At 37.5% G+C, this 21,524-nt stretch overlaps 5 protein-coding genes across 10 annotated transcripts; 2 read left to right on the forward strand and 3 right to left on the reverse strand.

Annotated features, from left to right (window-relative positions):
• The first annotated feature begins 434 nt into the window (after positions 1-434).
• On the forward strand, positions 435-21,302 carry LOC114715439 (rop guanine nucleotide exchange factor 12). Of its 2 annotated transcripts, XM_028900304.1 has the most exons (8): positions 435-440; positions 18,374-18,483; positions 18,615-18,731; positions 18,836-18,990; positions 19,099-19,173; positions 19,267-19,533; positions 19,600-19,920; positions 20,415-21,302. In XM_028900304.1, exons 2-8 carry the CDS (start codon positions 18,420-18,422, stop codon positions 20,820-20,822), a joined length of 1,407 nt encoding a protein of 468 aa, XP_028756137.1. In that variant the 5' UTR covers positions 435-440; positions 18,374-18,419; the 3' UTR covers positions 20,823-21,302. The 2 variants fall into 2 exon arrangements, with proteins under 2 accessions (XP_028756137.1, XP_028756136.1); XM_028900303.1 differs by lacking the exon at positions 435-440 and having other exon boundaries at positions 17,720-18,483.
• On the reverse strand, positions 1,192-3,070 carry LOC114715442 (hydroxyphenylpyruvate reductase-like). Of its 2 annotated transcripts, XM_028900306.1 has the most exons (3): positions 2,648-3,070; positions 1,638-2,161; positions 1,192-1,284 (listed from the first exon to the last, which is right to left on the reverse strand). In XM_028900306.1, the coding sequence occupies exons 1-2, from the start codon at positions 3,068-3,070 to the stop codon at positions 1,643-1,645; spliced, it is 942 nt and encodes a 313-aa protein (XP_028756139.1). In that variant the 3' UTR covers positions 1,192-1,284; positions 1,638-1,642. The 2 variants fall into 2 exon arrangements, with proteins under 2 accessions (XP_028756139.1, XP_028756140.1); XM_028900307.1 differs by lacking the exon at positions 1,192-1,284 and having other exon boundaries at positions 1,417-2,161.
• LOC114715438 (GTP-binding protein BRASSINAZOLE INSENSITIVE PALE GREEN 2, chloroplastic) lies at positions 1,849-7,367 on the forward strand. 4 transcript variants are annotated; one of them, XM_028900300.1, is made up of 5 exons: positions 1,849-1,905; positions 3,314-3,772; positions 3,854-5,190; positions 5,825-5,992; positions 6,725-7,367. In XM_028900300.1, the coding sequence occupies exons 2-5, from the start codon at positions 3,655-3,657 to the stop codon at positions 7,073-7,075; spliced, it is 1,974 nt and encodes a 657-aa protein (XP_028756133.1). In that variant the 5' UTR covers positions 1,849-1,905; positions 3,314-3,654; the 3' UTR covers positions 7,076-7,367. The 4 variants fall into 4 exon arrangements, with proteins under 4 accessions (XP_028756133.1, XP_028756135.1, XP_028756134.1 ...); XM_028900301.1 differs by lacking the exon at positions 1,849-1,905 and adding an exon at positions 3,085-3,205; XM_028900302.1 differs by lacking the exon at positions 1,849-1,905 and having other exon boundaries at positions 3,084-3,772; positions 3,866-5,190.
• On the reverse strand, positions 7,463-8,456 carry LOC114715445 (protein EARLY RESPONSIVE TO DEHYDRATION 15-like). Its single transcript, XM_028900310.1, has 3 exons — positions 8,408-8,456; positions 7,860-8,138; positions 7,463-7,781 (listed from the first exon to the last, which is right to left on the reverse strand). The coding sequence occupies exons 2-3, from the start codon at positions 8,116-8,118 to the stop codon at positions 7,720-7,722; spliced, it is 321 nt and encodes a 106-aa protein (XP_028756143.1). The 5' UTR covers positions 8,119-8,138; positions 8,408-8,456; the 3' UTR covers positions 7,463-7,719.
• Positions 13,142-15,157, reverse strand: LOC114715441 (glyoxylate/hydroxypyruvate reductase A HPR2-like). The gene is made up of 3 exons (XM_028900305.1): positions 14,362-15,157; positions 13,900-14,027; positions 13,142-13,743 (listed from the first exon to the last, which is right to left on the reverse strand). Exons 1-3 carry the CDS (start codon positions 14,788-14,790, stop codon positions 13,353-13,355), a joined length of 948 nt encoding a protein of 315 aa, XP_028756138.1. The 5' UTR covers positions 14,791-15,157; the 3' UTR covers positions 13,142-13,352.
• Positions 21,303-21,524: the final 222 nt, after the last annotated feature.

Raw genomic sequence — 21,524 nt, forward strand, 5'->3', positions numbered from 1 at the left:
GAAAACAAAACGTGATATCAGCATTACATCAGCCGAAGATCCTTATTGCAGGAAATCTTTCCTTCGCATCATTTAAATATCGCTTACAAATAAATTAAAGTGCAATGGAAAACAATCATCAATAAAACTAATTTCATCTTAAATTAAAATACTTGTCATAATATCAAGTCACTACTAAAATAATAACTTAAAAAAAAAAGGGCAAAAACAACAACAGTTAGTTGGATAAATGTCATCATGGAGAGTGATGGAGAGTTTTAATAATGCATGCTTGTTATGCTATTAGGGCATTTAAGGCTAAGAGTTGTTAGAAGTTGAAGGGAGAAAAAGACGAAGGAATTTGGCCCGTTGCAGCGATTTCCTGCTTGGAATACTCTCATCCTATCCCTTGTCTCTGTTCTTGGGTGCCAGCTTGGGTCAGTTCCTCTTGCTTCTTTTGTGTAACGACATACATAAAGTGACACAGGGACCTTTCTGGGTTTTGAAGAATAGCTGGCTCTAACAACTACATATCTAAAATTTATCTGATTTTCAAAGACAGATATATACCAGAAAAAGATTATGTTTAGTACTTAATGTATTATAATTTCTGCCTTCTCTAAAAGCATGAAACTGAAAAGACTGTGATAGTGTAACGGTGACTGTAACTGTAACTGTCCTTCAATCTGATAATGGGGAACACAGATCAGATTTGAGGATAATAGAAGGATCAATGAAAATTTTCCGACTGTTGTCTTTAAAATAAGAAAAAAAATCATTTAAATCACAACTGATTTCTAGTCCGATAAAAAATATCCTGGCCCAAAAATTGAGTAAAATAAAATTAAAAAATTTGTGACAGTAAACCAGAAGGCATCAAAATCTTCACTGGCCAGCCACTTCCATTTCTAATGTCATGAAAATAAGTGCAGCACCCTTATGAAGACCGTTCATGCGGAGAAATCAATCACCAATCAAGCAATCAATCAATAATATATCAATATTCCTGTAATAACTGTTCTCACATGTCAAGGCTCCACCACGGCTTCCTTGCAGCCACAAAACACAAAACACTGTTCATAGGGCCGTTTTAGTCTTCGGGAAAGTGAGTCGGCTCATCCAAGCCGATCCATGGTAAAAAGTATCAATAAATTGGCTTTTCTAAATAGCTGCTCACCCTAAATTGCTTCAGCTTCTGATTAGAAAAAAAAAAAAATGTGGCAAGTTGGTGAAGCATCAATAATAGCAGTTACTGCCAGGTGCGAAACCAATTTCACCACTCAATATCCCATACAGAGGGAACTCCTGCAGAATACATAGTGAGAAACATTTTCAACTGGGTGCGAAGTCAACATCCCATAATGTAAATGTGCTGCCAAAGATGCAAGTTTTTTAGATATCAGCAATCAAATTCTTCAATACTTTAGCGCTAAGTTGTGAAAAATATCAAGTCATCGTATTAACGCTAGTGAACCTAATACCTCTCACTCAGGAAACTTTACATAACTTTCGTCTACATCCATGTTCTATCAAAGTTCTTGAATTTCTAAGAATGATACATGCCAATTTCCAGAAATACTAGTTTGAACCTATTTTCAGTGTGATGAAATGTTGGAAAGGGAAACATTTTAAAAATTTTAGAAACTAAAGTCATAGACCTCAATCAAATTACTGGATTCAGAAGTGGCTTGTTGAGGAAATGTGCCTCTAAGTTTTGAATCACAAGTTCCGCCATTGCCTTGCAGGTTTGGATCGTGTCAGTCCCAACATGAGGCAAGAGCACAGCATTTTCAAGGCCAAATAACTGTTCAGGCACCTCTGGTTCATCTTCAAACACATCAAGCCCAGCCCCAGCTAGTCTTCCTTCAGTTAGTGCACGCACAAGCTCAGGTTCATCGACGTGTTTCCCTCGCCCAATATTGACGAGTATGCCTTTTGGTCCCAATGCATCGATAACTTCACGATTAACAATGTGATAGGTCTCGTTGGTAAGAGCACAAGCAACAACAAGGATTTCAGAATTGGCTGCCAAGTCTAAGATATTGGAGTAGTACTTATACCCTGTGTCTGGTTTTTCACTTCTTGAATGGTAACTAACTGGACACCCAAATGCTATAGCTCTCTTTGCTATTGCTGAACCAATCCTTCCCAAACCAAGAATTCCCACTGCTTTACCGCTGAACTGAAATGCACAACATAATTCAATACGAAATCTGGAAGAAGATATTGAAAAGCTAGAAGCTCCCTATCCTCCCTCATTGCAAGAGAATTTAGATTAGAAGCACCAGTGTTAAGATTATAGGTCAGGCAAACTTCAGAAATAGTGCAGGCATTCAGGAAAATACATGACAGTGAGTTTTCCATTTCTCAATTGTTCTGTCAATATTCCCTAACAAAATATAGTATAATAACACCAAAAGATAATCTTTTAATGAGTGAAGTACAACGTACCATCTTCTAATCAAAATGATATTATGCTCGAATATGGAAATAATAAGCTGCATTTATTCGAACAAATTTGAACAGAAAAGCTACCAATCCATCATGAAACTATAATCTCGGGAGGGTTCTTTCACAGAACCAATGAATTAAACTACAATTTCAAAAGGCAAATGAATTTCCATTGCCATTGCGGCAACTTCACGCAATTAGAGGGAAATAGGCAAACCTTTGCACCAAGTTCGAAACCAGCTTTCTTCCACAAGCCATTCTTCACAAACCGATCACCCTCAGAAATCCGCCTTAACACTGCCAAAGCCAACCCAATAGCAAGATCCGCAACGTCGTCCGTCAACACATCGGGCGTGTTGGTGACCCTAATCCCTCTTTCTTTGCATTTTGTCAAGTCAATCTTGTCCAAACCGACACTGTACGTAGAGACAATCTCCAAATTGGGTAGCGAATCGATCATCTGGGCGTCCGCACCGATTTTAGTATCTCCCACCACTGCACGAATTGAAGTTGAGCTTGATTGTGCGAAAACAGAGAATGAGGGGTAGTTCCAGAGTTTGAAAAGTTTGAAGCGCCTATCGAGTTCTTGTTCAAGGTAACTGAGCATTGGACAGGTCATAAGTACTCCAATGGATTCCATTGGAGGGCCGCAGACTAAACAGTACTGAGTGAGATAAAAATGTGATAGATTTTCTCAAAAAGGTCTCAGTGATACTGGACAGGACAGGCTAGTCCCAAAAATTTTCTAGACCAGACCAAAAAAGAACCGAAATGGGTGTTTATATTCATATTTTTTAATTTTTTAATATAAGCCCTTGTTCCTTTATCTTTATCCTCTCCCGCTCGCGCGCCACCTGCTGAATCTCATTATCGTTGTCCTCAGCTCTCGCTCTCGCTCGCGCGACTAGCCTCAATCGCTAAACATAACGGCGGAGACCTTCACCTCAACCGCCGACTTCTATTACAGTTTCAACGTGCAGGTAACGCCGCCCAATGTTGCCGCCCTCAGGACAGCGACGTACTTGCAGGGCATGACGGAAGCTAAAGGCACAGAAGAAGAGAATCTATCAACTGGGATAAACTCGGGCGCGTTTGCTGGTTGGAAGCACTGTTATCTGAGAGTTTGAACTCTGAGCCGCATTTCACCTCGAACTTGCAGCTAGTGTTTAATATATTGTCATGTATTGAGATATTGATTCTCTTGATAGTTTGGACCGGGACGATATGGCTATCTTGATGTCTACCATAATAGTTCCTTCTACTTCCACTAAGCTGAGTTTGAAGCTTGCCTCCGGTAACACTATACAGGAGCACCTACTTCCAAGCATCCCTCATTTCTCAGGTAATATCATTAATCCTCTTCATTTGCGTTAATTACTCTCTCTCCTGCTGAGATTCCATTGCCTGAAACATCTTTCTTCAGAATTTCGTACAGAGACTCGCAAACGATTTAAGAAAGTCTCGCCATCGATTCGTTTTGCATTGAATAATCAGTCTAATTATGGGAAAATCGTCACTCCCAGGAAAGACAGTAGAAACCCCGTGTTTAGCGAAGGCAGAGATGAAGACGAAAGTCATGGACCTATTTGCCCTGGCTGCGGAGTCTTTATGCAAGATAAAGACCCAAACCTTCCCGGGTACTATCAACAAAGGAAGCTTAAAGTAGCAGAAATTTCTTATGAGAACGATGTGCTTTATGATGGTGAACTTGAAGGGTTCGATGAGGGTGAAGTTGAAGATGATGATGAGGACGATGTGGGGTTTTTGGATGAAAGTGAAAATGAATTTGAAGAAATCAAAGGGGGATTGACAGATCAAATTGATTGGGATTCTGATGAGTGGGAAGCTAAATTACTGGAGGACGAGGATGATAAGCTGAGCATGGATGGATTTACTCCAGCAGGGTTAGGGTATGGTAACATTACGGAGGAGACTCTGAATAGGGCTAAGAAAAAGAAAGTGTCCAAAGCTGAGAAAAAGAAAATCGCTAGGGAGTCTGAGAAGATGAAAGACGAGGTTACAGTCTGTGCTCGGTGCCATTCATTGAGGAACTATGGGCAGGTGAAAAATCAAACAGCTGAGAATTTAATACCGGATTTTGATTTTGATAGGTTAATTTCTACCCGGCTCATGAAATCTTCTGGTAGCGGTAGTGCTAGTGTAGTTGTCATGGTTGTGGATTGTGTTGATTTTGACGGTTCTTTTCCCAGAACAGCTGCAAAATCACTATTCAAGGCACTGGAAAGAACCAAGGATGACCCAAAGCTAAGCAAGAAGCTGCCGAAGCTTGTTCTTGTGGCAACAAAAGTTGATCTTCTTCCATCTCAAGTTTCTCCCACAAGGCTAGATAGATGGGTGCGGCAGCGTGCAAGGGCTGCCGGAGCACCCAAGTTAAGTGGGGTTTATTTGGTCAGCGCACGAAAGGATTTAGGTGTAAGGAACCTGCTCTCCTTCATAAAAGAATTGGCTGGTCCTCGTGGGAATGTGTGGGTTATTGGGGCTCAAAATGCAGGCAAGTCTACGCTCATTAATGCATTTGCCAAGAAGGAAGGAGCCAAGGTTACAAAGCTCACAGAAGCTCCAGTTCCTGGGACGACGCTTGGGATCTTGAGGATTGGAGGAATTTTGTCAGCGAAGGCTAAGATGTTCGACACTCCAGGGCTCTTGCATCCATATTTAATGTCATTGAGATTGAACAGGGATGAGCAAAAAATGGTTGAGATACGGAAGGAGCTTCGACCTCGGACATACAGGATGAAGGCATGTCTCTTGTTGCTATTGTTGTTCTCTATCCCGATCGCGAATTATTACAAACATGCTTTTTTTCCTCCTCTTGCATGTATTATGTGTATGCTTTGCGCAAGATCAACAACTAAGGACTAACAGAAACAAATGCACTGATTGAATTGTTGTTTTATTTTAATTGCTACTTTAGAAGTCTACCCCTTTAAATCTTAAATGAAAATATGCTTACTAGGTCCTAAGTTGATGGCGAAGAGGCTGAAAATGCAGCAAAGCAGTCCTGTCTCTCTGCATACCTGAAGTATGACTACGACATTGTTTTATTTACTTTAGCTTTTGTGGATGAGCTTGCTGATAAATCGTGCCTGTTTGACCTTGTCCTTGCATATATGCACATGAAAAGTAGGCTTGTAATATTACACAAAATACTGCATGGCCATATCCTTAGTATCTCTTCTCCTATACTAGAACACAGATAGAGAGCTATTTGTTGGAGATAACATGAGCACTCTTCCTTGACCTGTTGATCATGCTCAGCTTTTTCCTTTTGAGCTGTTGCAACTGGCAGGTTAATATTGTGTGCATGCTTAAGTACTTATATTTGAATATTGCAGATGCTGTCAGAATCTAATATATCAGTTTAAACCTACAGGTAGGGCAGGCTGTTCATGTTGGTGGCTTGATGAGGCTTGATCTTAATAAATCTTCCGTTCAAACAATATATGTCACAGTTTGGGCATCACCTAATGTTTCTTTACACTTGGGGAAAATAGAAAATGCCGATGAAATTTGGAGGAATCATGTTGGTGTTAGGTTGCAGGTAAGCATCTTCTTTTTCTTCTGCCAAACTAAATATGATAATCAACATATTACTAATGATGTTAGGGTTATGTTTTGTTTGTGAGCTTGTAAACAGTGCAGCTCCCTATACTTATATTTTATATTGACTTGCTTGCACTACAATATTTCTTGTTAAGACAGCTAACTGGGCTAATTTTCAACCTTAATCTAGGTCTCAGGGAAGAGGCGCTTTTAAAGCTAATTTTTTTCATATGAGGGTTTTGCTGAAATATTGATATGAATTTCTTGGAATGTGTTATAAATGATTTACTTTATGTTTCTTCTCTTTTTTATTCCCTCACCCTACTTAGTTTTTTGCGTCTCACTTTGGCACTCCATAGGATAGGATTGATACAGAATCTGTGGGTTCTATTCTAGTGTAAATCCCAAGGTTTTAGTACCAAGTATATCTGGCAATTTTTTTTTTCCTGGTTCCTCCTTGATTACGAGGTTTGTAGTATATGACACATTTGTGGGATGGGAACACAGAAAAGGTGAAATCATCTTTGCTTTAAAATTAACTTTTTTTAAAACATTTCTTAACAATGCCTGGATATACTGTATGCAGAAGAAGAGTAACTTTACTGTGTGCAAGTTAAAAACTTAGTTGGGAAAAATTAAAACCTTCTCGGGAAAGAGGACTTTCTACTAATAAGCTCCAGACTATGTTCAAATAATATTTGATCCTTTTTTTTTTTTTTTGGTATTCCAGCCGCCCATTGACAATGACCGCACAGTTGAATTAGGCGCATGGCAAGGGAGGGAAATAAAGGCATCGGGAACCAGTTGGGAAGTTAATAGCATGGACATAGCAACGGCCGGTTTAGGTTGGTTATCTTTAGGTCTGAAAGGTGAAGCAACTATGACATTGTGGACCTACGATGGCGTTGAAGTAACTATGAGAGAGCCCTTGGTTCTTGACCGAGCCACTTTCCTTGAGAGACCTGGTTTTTGGTTACCGAAAGCCATTTCTGATGCTCTAGGCAGCCAATCTAAACTTGAAGCTCAGAGAAGGAAAAACCTTGAAGATGAGCCAGAACTGCTGGCAGAGATATCTGCTTGAAAAAAGAAATGATAGTACGGTTGCTGTGCCTATTTTGTAGGAACATGAGATTTAGACAATACAGCCATGCTATTGTGCTGATAGGCTTCCTAGGCATTAAATTGGGTAACATGTTTCCAATGTGTCGTGAACGGACTAAAATATAGGGTACATATTTTTAGTAAGTTGGCTGATGTAAAAAGCCTATTATAACGGTCCCTGATTTGGCTGCCAAAAATTATGAAATTCACGGGAGTAAATCCCTTTTTTTTTTGGGGATGAATAGTAAGGCTGGAATTTATATTTACTGTGAGAGGATTCTTGGGAGGGTGGTGATATTTTATATTGCATTGGCCTGTTTCATCAGATATTCGTGCCTTTTTTCGTTGAAACTTAGATCAACCCGTGAAAATTTTTCTCCATCCATGTTTCTAACATTAAGCTCATGAATTCTGCTGCGCGAGATTTACTCATAAACATCCGTCTAGAAGTTTACCTAAAATAGCACTTGATGAAGCTTCGAACAATTCTTTTCCATAATTTTTTGAACAGAAATTTGAACCCTTGCCTATACAGATAATATGGTAAATAACTAAAGGTTAAAGATACAGATAATATGGTAAGTAGCTAAAGGACCCATCCAGGCTGCTGAAGTCATCCTGTGCTTATGCTGGTGGAAGCTTCCCTACATGCTCTGCTTCAACTGAAGTGACGGATCCAGTTACCTCTGAATCATGAGTTCGACAAGTGTCAGACTTCCAAGTTTAAGCAATCCAAATTTATCGCTTAAGGTGGTCTATCTTACCTTGAGAATCAGAATAGTGAACAAAGAAATCTTCAGTGACGTCAAGATCAAATGTATCAGGCAGCAAATCAGTGACGCTATTTCTGTCTGATTCATGCTCATAAAAACCTTCCTCGTCCTGGTGGCTGAGCCAGTAATCATGGTACCAGGGAAATGTTGTCACCAGTTGCCACCATTCTGCAGAAAAATCTTCCACTTGGCGGAACGCGGCAGGAATGTAGGGAGGAGCATTAGGATTCAAAGTTGAAACTGACGTCATCTCCTATCCTTTTTCTTTATCTGCGCCATAAAAACCACAGGAACGGAGAGCCATCGACATTATAAAGTGCAAGAAAAATGAAGAAGGAATCGAAACAGCTAAATCTATGCGCAATCACTGAGAGTCGAAGTTGCAGAATGAAGCAATATTAATGGCAACAGACCAATAGTGAACGACACACTTCCCAGTTTGCTACGAATTCGAACACTTTCCCAGCAAGCAAATAGTGGGACAAAAAGAAACACAGAGAGAGAGAGAGAGATGGGGACTCATCAGAATTGATCATTACCTGAAGGAAAATCTGGAGATACCAAACAACAAAAAGAGGAGCTTGAAATGGGATTACGATGGGAACACAGAGAGAAGGTGGGGTGGTTATATAGAGGCACGGCCTAAATGGTTTCTTTTTCTTAAGGTGGGACCCCAGATTGGGGGGATGCACCGTCCTCTGTTCCGCGCGTCTTCGAAGAAGCAGGCTGAGGTCAATGACGCGTAAAGCTTGGCTACTCTGTTCTTCTTGACTTTAACGTGCATTATTCATTCTTTTAGCTGAATAAAAAACGTGATTTATTTAGTTTTTTTTTAATAAATTGGTACCTTTTTGAAAAAAATGAAATGAAATGAAATGGCATTTCGGCCCCTTTTTCTTATAAATTTACATTTTTTTCATTTTATGCAATATACACTTACATTTTACCCACAAATTTAGAAGAATGCGGCTTATGGACGGCCAGTGGTTTTTCATTTGACTAATTTGATTTAATGTTTTTAGTCAATAAGTACAATCATCGTAGTCGAAGCAATATATTTGAAATGTTGCATAATTCGAACTTACAAGTTGCACTTTTGAACAGCTCTAGGAACAATGACCTCCAATAACAATTTTGATATTATGTAAAAATAAAAATAAAATTATCAATAAGTTTTACAATTTTATATTCTTCGTTCCGAGCGGGTCTTTGTTTTTAAAGAAAATTATGGATTGAACATCATATTAAAAAAAAAAACTGTTTATTTATGGAGATCAATTTGTTTGGACATTGATTTACACCTGTTAGTTTGCCAAAGAGGTTAAAGGGAAAGATTTAGAGTCTGTTTGGATTAACCGTAAAAAAAAAATAACTTATTTTCAATCTGACTTTTAAAAATATAATATTAGAAAAAAGCTAAATTGGAAAGGTGACTTGTGTTTGAATTGGAGTTTAAAAAGTTTATTTGTAAAAGTTAGATTTGGTAAAAAGTTATTTGGATTATGATTGAATAAAAGTAAGTTTGTTCATAAAATTACTAAAATGTGTATAAGTTTTAATAAATAATAAAATATGATAAAAAATAAATTTACATAACACAATAAATTTAAATTAATTTAATATGAAGAAATGAAATTTAATGAAAGAATTAAATTTTAAAACTTTGGAGAAATCATAAAATTTTTTTGTAAATATAAACTGAAACATGATAAAAAAAATTTACATAATACAATAAATTTAAATTAATTTAATATGAAGAAGTGAAATTGAATGATTGAATTAAATTTTAAAATATTAGAGAAATCATAAAAAATTATTGTATTTTGTAGACTAAGCAAACTTTTGGCAAAAAATCATCCATGTGGCATCTGAGTGAGATTGCTTACAGGCAATAGGTGTTTTATTGAATTTTTTTCCCAAACAAAAATTCATCGCATCCTGCACACTTCAAAGATCTTGACTTTAACTTCATCACAGAACAGGGAGAAAAAATACAGTCGACCCTAGGGGTGCACATGGGTAGGGCTGGACAGGGCAAGACCCCTGCTCGATGCCCAGCCCAAAGTAAAATGCAGCCCGATGCCCGGCTCTGCCCATAGAAGCCCTAACTATTTTGGGCTGGGCATGAGCGGGCTGGGCAGGGCGGGCTTCGCTGCCTAAATGGTGATGACTTGACGATATCACATGTAAAAAAACTTTCGTCCGTAACTGAAAATTACATTTCATAATTTTATATTTTCACACATTGAAATTATCTAGAAATAATTCAAAACAAGTCTTAACAAATATCCAAATAAATAGTATTCATAATCCATTTAGAACAAAACAACTCTCAAGATTGTAATTAAATATTTGAAATTCAAACGGTTCGCATCAATCTCTAGAAAGTTGAGAAAAGAATAAAACATTTGAAAAAATTGAAGAGGGGTTGAAGCACATTGAGATATTCCATTGAAGGTTAGGGATGGCGATATAATAGAAGCTTGATTATCCATTCAAGTGGCAAAAATTAAATGTTACCTAAAAGATTGCAAAAGGATATTAAAACTGAAGCCATGGGCTAACAGTAATAATATAGACCATATAAAAATAGGGTGAAAATAATTGTAAAAAAGAAAAATAAAAAATCTTATAATAATTTAATATAACCACTTTTAATATGCAAATACTTATTATGCGATACAATGTAGTTAGCAGTCCATACAACTAAAAGATTTCTTTCCATCATATGACTTGTTCATAAAAAATTAATACAAAATAACTAAATATGAATTAAATAAAAAATAAAACATGTAATTCAGATAATTAAAACCCAATTTTCTTTTCCATCTCTTACTCCAAGCTTGTTTTCTATCTTGTATAAATATTTCAAATTGTTGATTTATACAAATATATAATGTATGAACTATATTTTCTAACAAAGAAAGTTGTTAATGGCATAGAGGGGAAGACTGACTTATAAATAGCCAACATTACAACAGCAACACATAATAGGATATACCCAATAAAGCTCACTAGGAACAAGTTAAAAGCAAAATACTATTGCTTCTTTAAAAGAATTAAATCCCCTAAAATGGAAAACTAACAGACATGTGACAATAATAAATTAAATTGCAAAGAGGAGGGAGATAACTTTTTTTTGGGTAAAAAAAGTAATATATTAATATTATTTCATAAATTATAATATATATATATATATAAAACTTGGGTAGGGCAGCATGTCCTGCCCATGAAATGCCCAGCCCAAAGATGCCCATTCTTTTTCGGACTGGGCTGGGCAATTTTTTTTCGGGCTTGGACGGGCTTAGCGGGCTTCTGGGCTTCATGCACACCCCTGGTCGACCCACAAACCATGATCGACACCCCGAATCATGAAGAGGAGTTTGCTCTTTAGCTCGCAAGGCAAACACGACGGAGCTCACGGCTCACAAGTGACGGAGCTTCTGGCGAGGAGGCAACAGAGCTCATCCAGCCGCAAAGACGGGTCGTGGGTTTAATGAGCTCTGGTCGAAAAAAGAGAGAGTGAATAATGAGGGAATAATGGGAGGAGTGAAAGAAAAATAAAAAGAGAATAATTCTGAAACAGACAATGATCTATAAGCCCTTCAAATAAACTCCCTCCCACAACTTATTTTTAAACGCACAGTTGCCCCAGCTTTCGGTCCTCAAGTTTAATAGCCCATAAGCTGCGCCAAACAGGATCACATTTTTCAATCAAACTTCTCCTCAAAATAAGCTGCTTATGACCCGAAATAAACCATTCTAAACAGGCACTTAATCTTTTGTACATAAGTTACAAATGGGCTTGAACCCCACAGCCATCACCTTATTTCTCCTTATTTTTGGAGGGCACAAACAATAATAAGATTAAAAAGTTGAATTATACATATAAAATTTGGTGGCATATGTTGGTAAAAAGTAATAAATTAATTGCTCAAACTCCACAAACAGCACATTATTCCTCCTAATTTTGGGAGGGAACTACAATAATGAGATTAAAAAGTTGAATTATACATATAAAATTTGGCTGGACATGTTAGTCAAAAGTAATTAATTAATTGGACAGGACATAATTTATATTCGCTAGTTTGCCCGACAAGGTAAAGAGGAAGACTTAAGATCTTCTACATATAAGTTGCCCGTGGGTTCGAACCCCACAACCAGCAGATAATTTCTCCTAATTTTTGAAAAGCATAATAATGGTTCGAACCCATAGCCAACACATTTTTTCTCCTAATTTTTGGAAGGCTTAATAATAAAATTAAAAATTTGAATTATACCTATAAAATTTGGTCAAATATGTTGGTAAAAGTAATTAATTAATCAGGCAGGACATAATTTGTATCTGCTGGTTTGCTTGAGAGGTTAAAGGGGAAGACTTAAGATCTTCTACACATAAAGTTGCGCGTGAGTTCGAACTCCATAGCCAGCATATTATTTCTCTCTGTTTTTTTTTTTTGAGGGCACAATAATGATAAGATTAAAAAGTTGAATTATGCATATAAAATTTGGTTGGATATGTTGGTAAAAAGTAATCAATTAATTAATTAGGCAGGATATTAGACTAAAGTCAAAATTTTGATGACCCAACCTATTATTCCTAAGTCATACGCTCAAACGTGTTCACTCAAAATGGTGTTTTGTTCTTTTTGTTTTTGAAGTGTTGGGATGGATATGCAAATCTGATTCAACATGAAGAGGCAGATAAAAGTAATTATCTTTAACAGTACCAATTCTTTACTGAAAGGGGAAACATAAAGGAAGACTATATGAACCCTATCAATCCACTACGATGTTAGTCAATGACACCCATACAAATGACATTTAATTTTTATTTATTTATTACTATGTACAAAAGGTTATTCACAACCTTACACTTAAAAAAGCTTCAAGGGAGACGTTTGTTGTCAATTAAGTTCCAACGGTCGGATATGACCTGTTTCATTTACAAGTATATTTTAAGTTACTTTAAATTAACTTACCAAAACTAAGTGATAAAATTGTCTTAAATTTCTTACTCAAAAGAAATTGTCTTAAATTTCCATCAATTTTCATTTTTACTCTTAACAAACATTATTTTTAAGTACTTTCATATTATGTTGGAATGTGATTAGAAAAAAAGAACAAGATGTTTAAATTCTATGGAAGTATCCACGAAAAAAATCCAGCACCTAACGGTTTGACATAAAAATACTACAAAATAAAACTTTCAGAACATATAAAAGTAAAAAAAAAAAAACTTTTAGATGGTAAGTGGTCCTTTATGGATACTCCATGACATTTAAACACTTTATTCGTTAAGAAAGCATACCGAGTTGTATAGATGATCATATTCTTCTTCCATAAACAAGGCGAGTTTCTCAATACTTAAACTAGATGGATAATAATGATCATATTGAGCAGGTACTGTTTCGAAACAAAAACAACTTGCTTTTTTTCAATTAAAGGGGGGAAAAAAGAAGTCTTGGACATAATTGCATGTAATTAAAGGAATGGAGTCAAAAGAGGCTTGCCCAGAAAGTAAGCCTCCAAGTTTGCAATGACAATGTCGGCCATGGCAGTGCGAGTTTCTACAGTGGCACTTCCTATATGAGGTGTAAGAACAACATTTTGCAACCCAAACAATGGTTGAGGCACATTTGGCTCGTCTTGGAACACATCAAGTGCAGCCCCACCCAAGCGACCTTCAAGCAGTGCACATACCAGCTCTGCTTCATCAACATGCTTCCCTCTTCCAACATTGATCAAAACACCCTTAGGACCAAGTGCATTCATCACTTCACCATTTATAATATGTTCTGTTTCTTTTGTGAGCGAGCGTGCCACCACGAGTATGTCGCAGTTGGATGCTAACTCCACAACGCTTGGATGGTACCTGACATAGCAAAAGCTTAGGAGTCAAGCTGTCAAAAGTACTAAATGTCATGCACGGCTTATGAGTTACACAGTTTGTTCTTCCTAGCCTCAACTTTTGAGGAAGGAACTAGTGAATATGGGTTCATGAGAATAGGACCGGAATCTTTTAGCATGCCTGTATTTGGACTCTGGCTTTACTGTTCTTGAATGGTAGCATATTGTGCAGTCAAATGCTTCAGCTCTCTTAGCAACTGCCTTGCCAATTCTTCCCAGTCCAAGAATGCCAACTGTTTTACCAGAGAACTGCCGGAAAGAAATATGATTTACGAGTAGAGAGAGGTGGTGGGGATTATTAGTTAAAAGAACAAGTTCTCAACTAGATTTGTACTTCAAGTAAACTTGCATGATTGAGTCTTGAATTGTTAATCTTCTTAGGTGATAATGGGTTTGGGCTACGAGCATTATAATTTGTATGCCAAATTATGGCACGGAGATATGTTCATCACAATCACTGTCGATGGTTAAGTGGGAGTACTTTTGAAGGAAGAAGAGGAACTGAAAATGGAACAAAGGCAAAAAGCTGAAGATTTCATGATCAGTTTCACAGAAATCAGAATATAAGATGCTTTCATACTACCTTTGTGGTGAGGTTGAAGTTACCTCGCTTCCATTTTCCACTTCTAACGTACTGATCACACACACACAGCCTCCTCAAGAGGGCCAAAATCAATCCGATGGCCAAATCTGCCGCCTCATCAGTCAACACATCCGGAGTGTTGGTCACCCGAATCCCCTTGTCTGCGCACTTTCTCGTGTCGATCTTATCGACCCCTACGCCATAGCACGACACGATCTCAAGATTTGGATACTTGCCTATCAGATCCGCGTCGGCGCCGTCGACGGAGTTCACAACGACGGCGCGTATGGAGTTGGCAATTGCACTGTCGTTGTTGAACTGGATCTCAGTCCGATTGTCCCAGAGGCGGAATAGCTTGAAGCGCCCGTCGAGCTGTTCCTCTAAGTAGGGGAAAGTAGGGCGAGGCATTAGAACGCTGATGGATTCCATTTTCCGGTCAGGCTTAGGGTTTACGAGGTGGTAGTTGCAGTCTTGGAGAGGACGGTGTTGACGAGTGGAGTAGTTGTTAACGGGTCAATTATTACACACTCTCTCTCACATCCCAGCAATATGAACAACGAACTTCTCTGCAATCACTCGTCTCCATCGATCACCATCGTTGAAACTTGGAAGCCCCTTCTCTCTTTAATGTTTCCTCTCCCTTGTATTTCCTATCTCTCAATTTGCATCCCCACACGGATTTCTCATTTCTACAAGTTAATCAAAGGCGCAATCACTGGGTTTTAAATTCTCACGCAATGCAAAGCTCATATGTTTGGCTGATGCCATAAAATCACAGGGTCAAAACGGCTAGATTTTGAGCTGAATTTGGGCCACTCAATACAGGATCAAAACGGCTAGATTTTATTTTTTATTTAAGTATTAACAAGAATCTAAGTCAAAGGAGTTATGAGTTGCTTGCCCAGAAAGTGAGCTTCCAGGTTTAATTCACAAGATCAGCCATGACAGTGCGACTTTCAAAATTCAAAGAGGCAACAGAACCAACATTCGAGACTTCATCCGTTAGAACAAACTAGCGTTGACTATATCATCACTTGTTAAGAAGGACTCAAAGTACGATGATAATATCGGTAAATCAATAATCAATAATCGTTAACAATAACAAGTTAATCTCAAAACACTCTTTTTGTCCGTTGCTGCCGCAGAAGGATCCAAGTGTCACCCCACTCTGTACTTGAATGCTCAATCATGTGTTCTGTTCTTTGGAGGTCTTTTTTTTTTTCCCGGTAGTGTGCGGAGAGAGAATCATCTTTTTTTTTTTTTGACCGGAGAGAGAATCATCTTTTTCCCCTTTGGAAAAGTTGTTTTTCCCTATATTTTTGCAGAAGTTTTGTTTTCCCCTATAGTTTGTTTATGAAAAATTGCAATAAAGTCTTGCCTAAAAAAATTAAATACAAAAAAATTCATTAAAATCATCTCTTAAGAGATCTTATTATAAGAGATTTTATTTATTTAATTATTAAATTGTTCTTATCTTTTTTTTAAAAAATATGCATTGATAACTAAAAAGTGCAGTCATCAACAATTTAAGATGTAAAAATTAACAACTATCACGATGAATATTGACAATTTATACATTCTATTTTTGTAATAGGCTGAGAAAATACATTGTTAACATAGCATGGAGAATTGGAGCAAAAGCCGAAGATGCTGGAATTTAGCTTGGAAATAGCTAGGCCCACAAAGGGTTAGATCCTTCCTCTGGCTGGTCTTAAGCAACAAACTACTAACCAACTCTGAAAGACAATGCAAACATATGACCCAAGATAACAAATGTGAGCTCTGCCATTCAGGCAGAGAGGATATTGACCATGTGCTACATTGATGCGACTTTGCAGCCGTATGTTGGAGTCTCATTGTCTCATCTGATAAATTCCACACGTTCATGACAACACCGATCAACGACTGGCTCCAAGACAATCTTGGCAAGAGAATGAGCAATACGCTATGGTGCGTGACCTTTGGACTGTTCTGTTGGAGACTCTGGGCAACTTGGAACCGGAAACTCTTCGATCACGAAGAATTCCAAGCTCACCATGTTGTAAATGAAGTCATTGCATTGGCAAACCGTATAAGCAAGACTTCAGAAGCAGCAGCTAGTGACTTTTGATTTTCAAGTTTTACTGTTCCTTTTATTTGTTTTTTGTTCTGTCTTGACTCTGTAAATATTTTGCCATTAATACATCTTTTCATTTAAAAAAAAAATACCTACCACGTTGATAATCGTTACACTTTGTGTTGTTAATGACTGCTGTCAATTATTAATACATACTTAAAAAAAAAGGACAATTTGATAATTAAATAAATCAAATATCTCACAATAAGATGTTTTAAGATTTTAGAATAATTTGATGATTTTAAAAGACTTTTTTGTATTTAATTCTATTGAGTGGAACATTGTTGCAATTTTCCCTTCACCAAACCAGGGTTAGCGTCGCGTTTGGACTCCGAAATCATGATGTGATTGCTAATATTGCGAGACAGTTGTTTGATCGTGGTTTAGAGATATAAAGAGCATAAAAACAGAGCAATCTTGTGTCATTGCTGATGGTTCCTCTGCTTTCATCTATTGGAGAATCTTGTGTCATTGCTGATGCTTCCTCTGCTTTCATCTATTGGAGTTTTTATATATTTCTCTGCTCTCCTAGCACAAATTCGTTTGTTTCTTTCTTTCTTGATGATGAGATCATTCTGAGATGATCTGGCCTCAATATTATAAGCCAGTTTTTTGAATTCCTCAACATAAATAATTCAAAGTAGTGTATTGAATGCAGTTGCTTTACTAGTTTATTTTATGCAGACAGGGTATTAATTTAATATTTGCAGAATCATAGCTAAAAAACTACAACAATACCACAAGCATTTGACCTTGGGTTGTTATTTTCACTTTGATTTAGAATTTCTTAGTTTAAGACCATTTCTTTTATTGATGAGAAACTAACAAAGAAAAAAAATCAGGAAGACGAGAATTTTCCTTCCCCCACTAATTGAGATTCCTAAAGACGAGTGATATTTAACAGTTTTCTTCTCCTCCTCAAAAAATGGGATAATCAAATCTAGTAAACAGAATCTAGTTTGTGTGGCAAAACTACAACCCACGATACTGGTCCCAAGATTCTCTCACCTTAGTGCAAAATCCAACAGAATATTTTGGACTTATATCATTGAAATATCTTTTAATTATTTTTTCTTCCGAGGGCCAAGCATCGTCCATTTCTAGGAGGTTGGTAGGACCCCAAAAAAATTAAAAACTTGATTCTAGTTTTTACTTTTTAGGTGCTTCTTGTTAAATTTTGACATATGGAGAAACTGATTTGATTAAGAATAACATAGTGTTGAGATATATAAACTTGTTTTTGTTGGGTTGGAAATGGCTAGAAATATACATCTGTCTTCCTGGTCTTTAGCAACCTTTGACCTTCAAATTAGAACCTCAACCATCCAACATGTTAAGCAAAACAGATTCCCTCTCAGACACATAAAATAATGCAAATTTCTGTTTTTTTTTCCCCCCCGCACTCTTAAACCCATCTCCCTCATTACAACATGCACCCCACGTTCTATTAAACCCTAAACTCAAAAATAAGGAAATTCCATCAAACAATCACCTCCAAACTTTCTGTCAAATTCTTAACAGGCAACCTGCTAAAAAAATCTTGGGTCTTCATTGCCAAACTCTAGCTTCTCTCCTGAATTTTCCTCTTCTCTCTCAAGAAAAAATCACAAGAAGAAGAAGAAGAAAAGGTATTCTTTCTTTCTTTCTTCCTTCTCATACTATCTCCCAAACAGTTCTCGCAAACCCCATGTTCTGTTCTTCCTAATTCACCATCGTCCCTTGAAGAGTCTTCCTTGGTGAAGATTTTAAGAAAATGGGTCGTCCAGAAGAGCAGGAAACTTACAGGTCCAAGCTCTTCAATTTCAAAGGCATGTTTGATCTCCCTGGGAGGCATGCAAAGAGTCTAAGTGTTGAGAGTGCAAGCATTTTAGATCCTACAGAAGAAGCATCATCAAGAGGATCAAATCCAGATAACCAAATTGGGAATGCATTAGATAGACGTATGAGATCACAAAAGATCAGAGAAGAGCAAGCAATCAAAGAAGTCAGAGAAAAGCTCCTTCAAGGTTCATGCACAACTTTTAATCTTTATGCATATATTACCATTCATTTCCTTTTCTTTTTCCCTTCAAATTCTGTGGATAAACTGCGCTGAATTTGCCTATAACTTGGACATTTACGGCTGGGTTTAATTCAGAAATGGAACAGATGAAGGAGAGATTTGCAAAACTACTATTAGGTGAGGATATGTCTGGTGGAGGAAAGGGTGTTTCTTCTGCTTTGGCCTTGTCAAATGCATTCACAAACCTTGCAGGTACATTGAATTGAATTTTCTCCTATTCAATTTTTTTGGGATTGCTAGCAAGAACATTCAGATTCATTGTCCGAGTATTTGATAATTCTTTTCTGAGAGTGCAGCTTCAATATTTGGTGAGCAAAGACGCCTAGAGCCAATGCCGGCAGAAAGGAAAGCAAGATGGAGAAAGGAAATTGACTGGCTTCTATCAGTTACTGATTACATCGTTGAAATGGTTCCTTCACAACAAAAATCCAAGGATGGCTCAAGCATGGAGGTAGCCCTATTCCTCTCTCTCTCTCTCTCTCTCTCTCTCTCTCTCTCTCTATTTTTTCCCTGCCCTCAGTGTCACTGGCTATATCACCAAGAACTTTGGTTGAAACAGATCATGACAACAAGACAACGAACAGATCTCCACATGAATATCCCTGCCTTGCGCAAGCTAGATGCAATGCTTCTCGTAAGACCTCAAACCTCACAATGCTCATATTCATCCCTCTCGGGTTGAGAATGTTCAATAATAACTTCATTATTAATAATTGATTATGAACAGGATTGCCTAGACAACTTCAAAGAACAACAGGAGTTCTATTATGTATCAAGAGACGCTGACGACGGAGATAAGAAGTCAAAAAATGATGATAAATGGTGGTTACCTACAGTCAAGGTTCCACCAGAGGGTTTATCTGATGGTGCCCGAAAATTTCTGCAGTATCAGAAAGATTGTGTGAACCAAGTACTTAAAGCAGCAATGGCCATAAATGCTCAAGTTCTATCAGAAATGGAGATCCCTGAAAGCTATATTGAATCCTTACCAAAGGTAAGATCAATGTTTTCATCTCTTCTCTAAATTCCCCGCAACGTGTTCTAATTTTCTTTTTTCCAGAATGGGAGAGCAAGTCTTGGGGACTCAATCTATCGGAGCATCACCGATGAATTTTTTGATCCAGACCAATTCCTAATGGGAATTGACTTGTCATCAGAACATAAGATTCTGGATCTCAAGAACAGAATGGAGGCATCCATAGTAATTTGGAAGAGGAAGATGATCCAGAAAGATAGCAAATCGTCTTGGAGTTCTGCTGTGAGTCTAGAAAAAAGAGAACTTTTTGAAGAGAGGGCAGAAAGTATCTTGATTCTCATCAAGCATCGTTTCCCCGGGATCCCTCAATCTACATTAGATATAAGCAAAATCCAATTCAATGGGGTAAGAACATGTACTTCTGGCATCTTCAGTTATATTCCCCGTTTCTGCCATATGTTAGACATGTCCCCTTTCCGGGAATGGACCAGGAAGAAACGGCAAAGGGGGTGGAAGTTACAAATTTTGATAACTAGGAGAGGCAAGCATAGAATTTTAGGGGCCAGATGCATAATTTTTACTGAGCATTGATGTTTACTAAATGCATTATACACGCAATTGAGAACATTAGGAGGGGGCGGCTGCCCCTAAATGGTACAACCTAGTTCCATCCCTACTCCTTTCTACAGAGTCTAGATGTTTTATAAATTTTTATTGTAAATTTCTTAAAGAGTTCAGGGAGAAAAAAGAAGAAAGATTGAGTGAGAGGAAAAAGAGAAAGTAGGTCTCCAAATTCTACTACTTCTTTATAATTAAGAACTCTAGAAGATCCTTCTGCATGTTAGGGTCTAGGCTGCTTAGGAGAAGGTTTTTTAATGATGTGTTTATTGTCATGCCAGGATGTAGGGCAAGCTGTTCTAGAAAGCTATTCAAGAATTCTGGAAAGTTTGGCATTTACAGTACTATCAAGAATAGACGATGTACTCCATGCAGATCGGCAAGTTTCATCACAATCAGGAAGAAAGAGCGTTAGCAGAAACTCACCACAAGTTGCGAAATCTTTTGGAACTCCTAAAGAAGAGACAGAAAAGAATGGTACGGAAACTCCTGGTTCAATGACACTATTAGATTTCATGGGATGGGAAGCTGATCAAGGTGACTCAGACATGAAGAAGGATTCACAAGTTTCAGAAGACTTCATTAAGGACCTTGATGCAAAGACTCAGAAGCTTCCCAACATAGCCACCAAGAAAGTGTCCTACCTCGAGAATTTGGGAGGTGTGAGAAGCCCAACGTCTCGCCATTAAGGATAGAGAGAGAGAGAGAGAGAGAGAGAATATTTTAAAGATTATCATAGATGAACAGGTGTCTGAGAGAGGAGAAAGATGACAGGGAAAAACAAGTATGGGGGGAGGCGAAGCCTTGATTATTCATTGCTCGTTTTTGTACATAGGATTGAACAAGCAAAATCGTCGGGTCCGAGGCATTGTCAGATATGATATCCTCTGCATAAGAAGGATTTGTAGTCTGGTAGCTACCAAATTGTGATTTCTGATGATTTCACAAAGTTGTTTTTTTTTTTGGGGGGGGGGGGGTTCCCCTTTCTGTCCTGTATTATCTTAGAATCCTTCAGTCAATATAGGGTAACGTGTCTCACACAACTTTGATAAAACTAGACATATTTCTCCATGCATTGAATAGAGCTTCAAAAAATAAGTTCTCATTGTTCACTGGTCGTAAATATTGTAGATTTTATACTTTATATTCAATATCGATTGTTTGCCATATTTATGATCACTGCATGAAGCGAAAACAATGAATAGTAAGCAAAAGTTGGATATGGGCCTATAAAATATGAAGCGTTCGTTTGAAGAGTTGTTCTTCTTGTATCTAAATCGAGTTTTTTGGCATGGACACAACTTATCATTCAAGGTCTCTTTGCTCTGTCGGTAAAGGTAAGATGTTTCAAAATCTTAAGGCAATAAAAAGTACTTAGTCTTCCCCCAAGG

Source organism: Neltuma alba, unplaced genomic scaffold (assembly GCF_004799145.2).
Source record: "Neltuma alba isolate B1F8T4 unplaced genomic scaffold, ASM479914v2 tig00011591_pilon, whole genome shotgun sequence".
Taxonomy (NCBI): Eukaryota; Viridiplantae; Streptophyta; class Magnoliopsida; order Fabales; family Fabaceae; genus Neltuma; species Neltuma alba.

What these genes read in the sequence shown, in the direction of transcription:
- LOC114715442 (XM_028900306.1), bottom strand. Translation starts at nt 3,070, where the DNA reads ATGGAATCCATTGGAGTACTTATGACCTGTCCAATGCTCAGTTACCTT. An exon ending in GTTTCGAACTTGGTGCAAAG is followed by an intron (nt 2,162 to 2,647) that starts GTTTGCCTATTT and finishes TGTGCATTTCAG; the next exon opens with TTCAGCGGTAAAGCAGTGGG.
- LOC114715438 (XM_028900300.1), top strand. Translation starts at nt 3,655, where the DNA reads ATGGCTATCTTGATGTCTACCATAATAGTTCCTTCTACTTCCACTAAG. An exon ending in AAGCATCCCTCATTTCTCAG is followed by an intron (nt 3,773 to 3,853) that starts GTAATATCATTA and finishes ATCTTTCTTCAG; the next exon opens with AATTTCGTACAGAGACTCGC. An exon ending in ATGTTGGTGTTAGGTTGCAG is followed by an intron (nt 5,993 to 6,724) that starts GTAAGCATCTTC and finishes TTGGTATTCCAG; the next exon opens with CCGCCCATTGACAATGACCG.
- LOC114715445 (XM_028900310.1), bottom strand. Translation starts at nt 8,118, where the DNA reads ATGACGTCAGTTTCAACTTTGAATCCTAATGCTCCTCCCTACATTCCT. An exon ending in TCACTATTCTGATTCTCAAG is followed by an intron (nt 7,782 to 7,859) that starts GTAAGATAGACC and finishes CTCATGATTCAG; the next exon opens with AGGTAACTGGATCCGTCACT.
- LOC114715441 (XM_028900305.1), bottom strand. Translation starts at nt 14,790, where the DNA reads ATGGAATCCATCAGCGTTCTAATGCCTCGCCCTACTTTCCCCTACTTA. An exon ending in ACTTCAACCTCACCACAAAG is followed by an intron (nt 14,028 to 14,361) that starts GTAGTATGAAAG and finishes TCTTTCCGGCAG; the next exon opens with TTCTCTGGTAAAACAGTTGG. An exon ending in AAGCCAGAGTCCAAATACAG is followed by an intron (nt 13,744 to 13,899) that starts GCATGCTAAAAG and finishes TTGCTATGTCAG; the next exon opens with GTACCATCCAAGCGTTGTGG.
- LOC114715439 (XM_028900303.1), top strand. Translation starts at nt 18,231, where the DNA reads ATGGGTCGTCCAGAAGAGCAGGAAACTTACAGGTCCAAGCTCTTCAAT. An exon ending in TGCATTCACAAACCTTGCAG is followed by an intron (nt 18,732 to 18,835) that starts GTACATTGAATT and finishes CTGAGAGTGCAG; the next exon opens with CTTCAATATTTGGTGAGCAA. An exon ending in GCAAAATCCAATTCAATGGG is followed by an intron (nt 19,921 to 20,414) that starts GTAAGAACATGT and finishes TTGTCATGCCAG; the next exon opens with GATGTAGGGCAAGCTGTTCT.